Source organism: Panulirus ornatus, chromosome 9, assembly GCF_036320965.1.
Source record: "Panulirus ornatus isolate Po-2019 chromosome 9, ASM3632096v1, whole genome shotgun sequence".
Classification (NCBI taxonomy): Eukaryota; Metazoa; Arthropoda; class Malacostraca; order Decapoda; family Palinuridae; genus Panulirus; species Panulirus ornatus.
The window spans coordinates 23204028-23214027 of NC_092232.1; the positions used below are offsets into that span (position 1 = coordinate 23204028).

At 39.0% G+C, this 10000-nt stretch overlaps 1 protein-coding gene across 5 annotated transcripts in view; it reads right to left on the bottom strand.

Moving 5' to 3' along the window:
* LOC139750273 (zinc transporter foi-like) overlaps positions 1–10000 on the bottom strand; it is a 258282-nt gene that overhangs the window by 83583 nt on the left and 164699 nt on the right. For all 5 annotated transcript variants that reach the window (XM_071664854.1, XM_071664855.1, XM_071664857.1 and 2 more), the window contains exon 4: positions 2525–2738. In XM_071664854.1, coding sequence (XP_071520955.1) covers positions 2525–2738 — 214 coding nt within the window. The remainder of the gene's footprint in view (positions 1–2524; positions 2739–10000) is intronic.

Sequence of the window (10000 nt, forward strand, 5' to 3'; positions counted from 1 at the left end):
ATCAAAACCACTAACACACTCATTCAGCTGCTCCCAAAACACTTGCCTCTCATGATCTTTCTTCTCATGCCCAGGTGCATATGCACCAATAATCACCCATCTCTCTCCATCAACTTTCAGTTTTACCCATATTAATCGAGAATTTACTTTCTTACATTCTATCACATACTTCCACAACTCCTGTTTCAGGAGTACTGCTACTCCTTCCCTTGCTCTTGTCCTCTCACTAACCCCTGACTTTACTCCCAAGACATTCCCAAACCACTCTTCCCCTTCACCCTTGAGCTTCGTTTCACTCAGAGCCAAAACATCCAGGTTCTTTTCCTCAAACATACTACCTATCTCTCCTTTTTTCACATCTTGGTTACATCCACACACATTTAGGCACCCCAATCTGAGCCTTCGAGGAGGATGAGCACTCCCCGCGTGACTCCTTCTTCTGTTTCCCATTTTAGAAAGTTAAAAAAAATACAAGGAGGGGAGGATTTCTGGCCCCCCGCTCCCGTCCCCTCTAGTCGCTTTCTACGACACGCGAGGAATGCGTGGGAAGTATTATTTCACCCCTATCCCCAGGGATTATATACATATATATATATATATATACACATACACACACATACACACACACACGCACATATACACACACACACATACATATATATACATATGAAAAATGTAAGAAACAATTTAGAAAACTGAAACTTCTAGCTTGTAATGAAAAGAAAAAATGAACGTCACATAATGGTTCAACCTCTGGCTATGGAAAAAAGGAAATGTTTAATTTATTTACACAAAAGTCAATAGTAGTTCTCATCAATTTAACCACTGTATCAATAAGCTTCAGTGTCTAAGCTACATTTTTTCCAATTTCACTATTTTCTTGTCAAAGCACCATGTATGAAAACTATCACTCCAGTAACACAACTATACACATTTACTTCCCCTTTAAAAAAGTTCTGGGGATAGCGAGATAGTGCCAGGAAGCAGACGAAGAGTAGCCCACCCACTCACATACACACATATATACATATATATATATATATATATATATATATATATATATATATATATATATATATATATATATATATCTCGCTGACGAGGGAAATGGCAATTAAGTATAATAAATAATAAGAATATTCTACTGTATGATACACAGAGCAAATACAGTCCAGAAGGCTATGCTTTTTACAAACATATACTAAGCTCATCATGGATATCTGCAAGGGTAAATATAAATATTTCAATAAGTTAACATATGCTGAAGCAAGGAAAGTATACACATGATAGAATCACTGAAACCATATATACAATGTCTCAGCCAATATCTTTATGCATTCATGCTTTATATTCGGAATAAATTCAATATATTAGACAGAGGTTCATTTGTAAAATAAAAAGGAAGGAGTATCAAGCTAATTTCTCTACTCTAATTCATCTTGTTGTGAATGGACAACCAAGAAACCTTAGGAAATGTCAAAAGTTTCGTTACATTTTTTTTCTTGCCTGAGAAAATATAGATGGGCACATTTAACGGTTGCATTCTATAATACACATCAAAAGCTTTTTAGTATAAAATAACTGTCTTTAAATAGAAAAAATACAAACAAATGTACTTCTCTTATCAAAAAGAATAGGAAAATAGTGTGTTCAGTGAATAATGCCACATTCACAATTTGAACAGCAAGACTAAAAGCTACAAATCAGATGTAAAACATAGAACTGGTTCATGATTACTGCTTCATTTAATGAATTTCTTCAAATATCTAATTTACAAATAAGAGGTGATAAAGTTTTTGGAGGCAATGCAATCAGATTCAACCAGTATCATGTAACCAAATAAGGGTCAAGTTGCTTTGACCTCAAGCTGAAAAATCAATTAGTTTTTAACTGGACTTCAGAATCATAGCTGAAGTTGCTTACTGTGTGAGTAATGAATATCATCATATACTTATGTGATAATCAAATGACAGAAAATAACATGTACATTTCTTTTTCAATAATTTTGTGCATACAGACTGAAGATTAAAGATCTCAAACTTTTACACTAAAAATCTACTTCCATTTGTGATAAACTTAATTTTTTGTAGAAGGGAGAAATGACTTGCCCTTTGTTTCAATTCCACACTGGAATGCCTTAACTTACATTTCAAACATTTCTATGGCAATATACCATCCCTCAAACATTTCCTAACTGACATCCCCAACATTCTTCTTTATGACTTACCTCCAAAACATTTTCCTTAATATTCATCTTTCTTAACATTTTTGATAACATTCTGCCCCTGCCCTTTCCTGGTCACTGTACAATTCAATCCTGCTGAAATCTTTACACATGAAACTATCGCCCACTTGTATCTCCAAGCACACTACTTTAACATCTTCCCCCTTGATGCTGCAGGATGATTTACTTTCCCTCATTTTCCTTAGAATTTAGACTATACCACACCTTCTTCAATAATTCATCTCAGTAAAATGTGATATCAAAATCAAAGACTAATACATTTTCAAATATATTCCTTACCTGCAGAGAATTCCCCATGATCATGGCCATGACTGTAGTGGCCATGTGAATGACTATGTCCCCCATGGCCATAGAACACATCATCATGACCTTCCATGATGCAGGAGTCCAAGTAGTTGACAAGCCCTGGGCATAAAGCTAGGAATCCACGTGCTGTCACAGAGTCGCCATCAGATAATCCAGAGCCCGAAAGGAGATCAGCAATTTCTCCACACTGTCAGAAATTAGAAATAGCATCTATGAAAAATTCTAATCAACATATGATTTTTTTTAAACTGAAAGGTGAAAAATTCAAGAAGATAACTGGTGAAGTATGAACCAATTGGTTGCTGTACTGTGGCAACACAGATTGGAGGGATGTGCAAAATATTGTAAGAATTCTTTCCTATGATGATTTGCTGAATGAAGGAGTACCTAGTTTCAGTACCATTTTTAGTTTTATTTCCTCTCAAGCACACATTTTCTTGATGCCTTCCACTCTTCATATTTCTGCAATCACTTCATCTTCCATTTCAAAGGATGCATTTCTCAGACCTGACTAATTTACCTCTGTGATTATATTATCATATGATGAAATTAAAATGGAATGACCATATGTATCCAAGACAGATAAGTTTATCTATCTATCTATCTATATCTCTGATGCCAATTCCCTTCAGAAACCCCCATCAATGAGGTGGCCACAGCAAAAGAGTCTCCACTTATCCTTGTCCTTACATGCCTCCCTCACATGCACCATTCCACACATTCTTCCACCATGTCTTCCCTTCCAGTACTCTTTCAATCTATTTTCCCATGTCACAGATGCTCTTCCTCTAACATCAACCCCTATAATCATACTATCATACGCTCTCCTTGTAAATTCTCCATCTTGCATTCTATCCACATGCCTAAACCAACTAAATGTATTATTTTTCAACCACTCTACCATTCCATAATTCATTCCCTTTGCATTCCCTTCCATACCAAATGTTTTATACACCCTCTCAATTCTTTCTTCTTTCCATCTAGTCATACCAAATGCTCCTCTCAAATAGCTCATTTCCACAGTGTGGATTCTTGACCTCTGTGACTCATTCCATGTCTATGATTTGGCTGCATAGGTCAGGAGGACTATTCTATCCCTTGATCTCTTCTTCATCGCCATGATTACACTACCCAACAATTCTTCTATCCTGTACTGTTCTTTCCCATATATCTCCTTCCCTACTACCAAACTTAACCAAGATAACTCCCAAATACTTAAATTCTGTCACCTTTTCCAGTCTTTCCCCTCCTATATTTATAACACAGTACACTTTCTTCTCTCACTCTTAATAGGTTTTTCAAAATATATATTTTCACTTTGTTCCTTTCAAACACCATTAATTTACTGTTATTCACATTTACCTTTGATCGCCTATGCTTACACACATCACAAAATACACTTAAAATCTTTTGCAACTCCTCTTCTGCAAACAAGTTTGTCACTAACCAAAATTCCTCTGCCACACTCCATCCATGCACCCACTTTCCCTAGTTTTGCTTTCATCTCTCTTATCATTCCGTCCATATATATGTTAAAAAAGTCACAGTGTCGTCACATAGTCCTGTCTCACATCACATGTATAGCAAAACTTATATGCCCAACTATCCATCCACTCTAACACATGCATTTTCTCCTCTATAGGAGGCTTTCACACTATTCAACAGTTTTTTCCCTACCCATATAACCTTAACACATCCCACAAAGCAGTCTATTCAACTCTGTCATATGCTTTCTTCAGATCCATAAAAGCTTCTTTCCTTTTTTAAACACTTTACTCATTACCAAAATCTAATCTACATCCTCTAGCTTTCCTAAAACCTCCTTGCTCCTCATTTATTCTGCATTCAGCCACTTACATCACTCTGTCACTCAGCACTCTTGCATACACTTTTTCTGGTAAACTTCACAGATTTATTCACCCATAATTGCTATATACTTGCTTGGTATCTTTTCCATTGATTAAAAGGAACAATGATAACTCATCCACACCTTGACACAATCTTCTGTTTCCATGTTAGATTACATTCTAATACATCCACACTGTCACACTTTCTCTTGCATACTTCAACATTTTGGCTGTAATCCCATCCAGTCCAGTTGCCTTTCTTACCTTCATCCTTATTACTACCCCTTTTTACCCCCCTTCAAAGTACTCCTATTTTCCTTTCACTTCCTCATTTTGATTCAGCAACTCCCCTTCCTTACTTCTCACATTACATTTCCACTCTTATATCCAGCTGTTTCTTTTTGAACCAGCGTCCTCTACAATTTCTCATTTTCTCCTAACTTTTTACTCAATGTTTTACCAAAATGTTCATCAACTCTACAGTTTTTCATGCAAACTATACAAGAGCTGTGTTCTTTTCATGTACTACATTCCTATAATCTATAGATATCTCACCTCCAAAATACAAAAAGAAAGAGAAAAAAGAGCAAATCACATCTAATCTTTTCTTTCATACCTGTTCACCATTTACCCATTTACCGCCTTAGCAAGGTAATGTTAAGAACAGACCACCAAGCATGGAGTAAAAATCCTCATTTGGCTTTTTCCTCAGTTCCTTCTTTTTGAAAGTAATACATCAGTAGGAGAGCATTTCCAACCCATATCTTCTTGAGGTCATTTTTAGTATTTTTCCTAAAATAAGTCTTCTCTTTCACCCTTATTTTCTTGAGGTCATATTTAGTATTTTCCTAAAATAAGTCCTCTCTTTCAGAAAGATGTAACTTAGTCCATTGCCATTGTTGCAGGAGTTTACTACATGCTTCGTGCACCATCCATTCTTGTTCATCAAATGTTTTCAAAGCCTTCCTCATAACATGCTGCATGGAAGAACTGTCCTGCACTAGTAGCTCCTGACACTTTGGGTTGTCTCATCATATGACAGTGAAAGCCCCTCCTATGTCCTCTCTTTCCTTCCTTGCTTTGTTAAGAAATACGAAATTTGAGCTTACTTTTTTTGTTAAACTTTGTATCACCAGTTATCTAGTATGTGTACTGATTTCAGCTTTAATGTTTTGGGTGTTTTGTTCTCCAATTTTTTCATTTTTGATCCACTCTGGATTTTTTCCTGGTTTGTTCTACTTCTTTCATTGGTTATTTCTTAAGGAAACTGATAAATCTGTCATTGCAAACAAGACTATTGAATTGCTTTGACATTTTCAGGATGTCATACTTGGTTCTGAAAGAATCTTTTATAGATCTTCCATGTTTTTCTACATTATATCTTTTGGAAAGAGGGGCAAGTATGAAGTCTGTTGGGGATGAGAGAGCTTGGGAAGCGAGTCAGTTGTTATTCGCTGATGATACAGCGCTGGTGGCTGATTCATGTGAGAAACTGCAGAAGCTGGTGACTGAGTTTGGTAAAGTGTGTGAAAGAAGAAAGTTAAGAGTAAATGTGAATAAGAGCAAGGTTATTAGGTACAGTAGGGTTGAGGGTCAAGTCAATTGGGAGGTAAGTTTGAATGGAGAAAAACTGGAGGAAGTAAAGTGTTTTAGATATCTGGGAGTGGATCTGGCAGCGGATGGAACCATGGAAGCAGAAGTGGATCATAGGGTGGGGGAGGGGGCGAAAATCCTGGGAGCCTTGAAGAATGTGTGGAGGTCGAGAACATTATCTCGGAAAGCAAAAATGGGTATGTTTGAAGGAATAGTGGTTCCAACAATGTTGTATGGTTGCGAGGCGTGGGCTATGGATAGAGTTGTGTGCAGGAGGATGGATGTGCTGGAAATGAGATGTTTGAGGACAATGTGTGGTGTGAGGTGGTTTGATCGAGTAAGTAACGTAAGGGTAAGAGAGATGTGTGGAAATAAAAAGAGCGTGGTTGAGAGAGCAGAAGAGGGTGTTTTGAAATGGTTTGGGCACATGGAGAGAATGAGTGAGGAAAGATTGACCAAGAGGATATATGTCGGAGGTGGAGGGAACGAGGAGAAGTGGGAGACCAAATTGGAGGTGGAAAGATGGAGTGAAAAAGATTTTGTGTGATTGGGGCCTGAACATGCAGGAGGGTGAAAGGAGGGCAAGGAATAGAGTGAATTGGATCGATGTGGTATACCGGGGTTGACGCGCTGTCAGCGGATTGAATCAGGGCATGTGAGGCGTCTGGGGTAAACCATGGAAAGCTGTGTAGGTATGTATATTTGCGTGTGTGGACGTATGTATATACATGTGTATGGGGGTGGGTTGGGCCATTTCTTTCGTCTGTTTCCTTGCGCTACCTCGCAAACGCGGGAGACAGCGACAAAGCAAAAAAAAAAAAAAAAAAAGATATGCATTTGGAAATTAGCTGGGGGAGAACCGTTTTTTTTCTTTTCCCCCTACATTGGGAGCTTCAAAAATGGCTATGTTTGAAGGAATAGTGGTTCCAACAATGTTGTATGGTTGCGAGGCGTGGGCTATGGATAGAGTTGTGTGCAGGAGGGTGGATGTGCTGGAAATGAGATGTTTGAGGACAATATGTGGTGTGAGGTGGTTTGATCGAGTAAGTAATGTAAGGGTAAGAGAGATGTGTGGAAATAAAAAGAGCATGGTTGAGAGAGCAGAAGAGAGTGTTTTGAAATGGTTTGGGCACATGGAGAGAATGAGTGAGGAAAGATTGACAAAGAGGATATATGTGTCGGAGGTGGAGGGAACGAGAAGTGGGAGACCAAATTGGAGGTGGAAAGATGGAGTGAAAAAGATTTTGAGTGATCGGGGCCTGAACATGCAGGAGGGTGAAAGGCGGGCAAGGAATAGAGTGAATTGGATCGATGTGGTATACCGGGGTCGACGTGCTGTCAATGGATTGAATCAGGGCATGTGAAGCGTCTGGGGTAAACCACGGAAAGTTCTGTGGGGCCTGGATGTGGAAAGGGAGCTGTGGTTTCGGGCATTACTGCATGACAGCTAGAGACTGTGTGAACGAATGGGGCCTTTGTTGTCTTTTCCTAGCGCTACCTCGCACACACGAGGGGGGAGGGGGATGTTATTCCATGTGTGGTGAGGTGACGATGGGAATGAATAAAGGCAGACAGTGTGAATTGTGTGCATGTGTATATATGGGTGTGTCTGTGTGTGTATATATATGTTTACATTGAGATGTATGGGTATGTATATTTGCGTATGTGGACATGTATGTATATACATGTGTATGGGGGTGGGTTGGGCCATTTCTTTCGTCTGTTTCCTTGTGCTACCTCGCAAACGCGGGAGACAGCGACAAAGCAAAAAAAAAAAAAAAAAGTTGGGAGCTTCAATCAAGGTCCACATCACTGCTGGACATTAATTGAAATATGAAGACGTTAATGAAATGGAAAAAGAAGAGACAATGGAAAGTATTTACAAATCATGGAGGAAGTGAAAAACCTGTCTTGTAAAATATGCCATGTCATAGTTACTGGGAAAGGCCTGAGAGAGTAGAGAGTTCCAAACCTCAAGGTGTGTGTAAAGCAAGACTTATCAAAATGGCCCACCCTTACATTGCCAACAACCACACTAATTATGTGACACAGAAGATTGCCAAGCTTTGCATGGTCAGCCAGCTCTCAGCAGCAAAACCAAAGTAATTCCTATAGATGACGGAAGGTCAACTAATATTACGCATACGGCATGAGGCAAACAGGTCAAGTTTTGAAGTTAGCCTAGAAGCGCTGATGTCAGAACGCTTTCAACTCAACTTTGTCAAGTAAGGATACAGAGCTAGAACGACCCCAGATGTGAGAGCAGTGCTCCAACCAAGGATGGATCTTCCCTTTCTGCAAACAGAGCAACTGTTCAAAAGAGAGGAAATTTAGACATCTAAGTAGGACACCCACTTTCTCAATGGCAGATTTAGCTATATCCATGGAGTTTCTCAGATAGAGTGGATGTAACAACAATGCCATGTATGTTCGTTGAATTCAGAAGGTGGAATTAAAGAATCGTCAAAAGAGAGGAAAGCTGTGAGGAATTTTCAGTAGAGAGATGGGCAGTAACTGGGTCTTGTAAGCATTGAACTGAATTAAGTTTTGCCTATCCTACTGAGATATCCTGTCCAAGTCCAAGTTTATTAAGGAAGTAGTATCAAGACAAGTTGCAGATTAAGTGAGAGAAGGAGCAGAATTGAAAGCTGTGGAAGAATGCAGTGTTCAGTTGTTAGTGTCTGAGTGCACTAGGTTATTTGTTGGAAAGAAATCTTTGATAAAAAGGAGAAAAAGTGTAGCAGACAGGACAAAACTTGAGGGAGAAAAGCAGAAAGGCTGATCCATCAACAACCATAAAGATAGATTGAATTGAGAGGAAGCTACATATGAAAGAGCACATTTAGGGAGGGAAGCCAAAAGAGAGGAGCTTAGAGATGAGACCCCAATGCCACACCCTGTCAGAGCTTTGGATATATCAAGGGCAACTACACAGGATTCATCAAAATCTCTCAGAGAAGATGAAAATATATTAGTAAGATAGGAAACAATATCAACAGTGGATCTCCCCTTACAGAAGTCATACTGATGATCAGAGAGGAGGCTGTGAGACTCAAGATGTCTAAGGATATGAGAGTTGAGAGATTCACAGAATTTGGAAATGGTAGATGTCAAGGCAGCAGGACGATAGTTTGAAGGATCAGAATGGTGAAATTTCTTTGGAATGGGATATACCAACATATACTTCCAAGAAGATGGAAGAATTTTGTTTTTTAAACATAAATGGAACATACGAGCAAGCACATGTGCAATTTCAAAGGCAAACTCTTTCAGTACACTGGGTTGGATGCCATCCGGACCATAAGCCTTACTTATTTCCACAGAGAGAAGCATATTTCAGACAGTTCGAAAAGAGATTTTGGGAAGGGGCATAGGATTAGTAAGAGGAGCAGAAGTTAAGAAATGTTAAAGAGTCATTCAAGGTACAGTAGAGGAGAAATGAGAACCCAAGAGCGTTACATTGTCTAAAGGAGAGATAGCTCTAGTAGCGTCACAACGGAAACATGAAGGAAAGGTAGAGCAACAGAAGTTTTTAGCGATAGCCAAAGACCAGGAAAACTTACCAGTAAATGATGGAGAGGTTACCACACTTCCTTTGAATAAAGGAACTCTTAGCCTCACAGATAATGTACTTGCAGTGATAAATGCCAAATAGGAGTTGGAGGAATGAGAGCTTTTTCAAGTCCGATATGCCTGATCCCTTGCCTGAATGGCCTCATAACCATGGATTGCAAGGCGGCGGGTTTGAATGGTATTGCAGTGGAATTTATTAAAAAAGGGGGTGACCGTTGTTGATTGGTTGGTGAGGATATTCACTGTATGTATGGCTCATGGTGAAGTACATGAGGATTGGCGGAATACATGCATAGTGCTATTGTACAGAGGCAAAGGGGGTAAAGGTGAGTGTTCAGATTATTGAGGTATAAGTTTGTTGAGTATTCCTGGGAAATTATATGGCAGGGTATTGATTGAGAGGGTTAAGGCATGTACAGAGCATCAGATTGGGGAA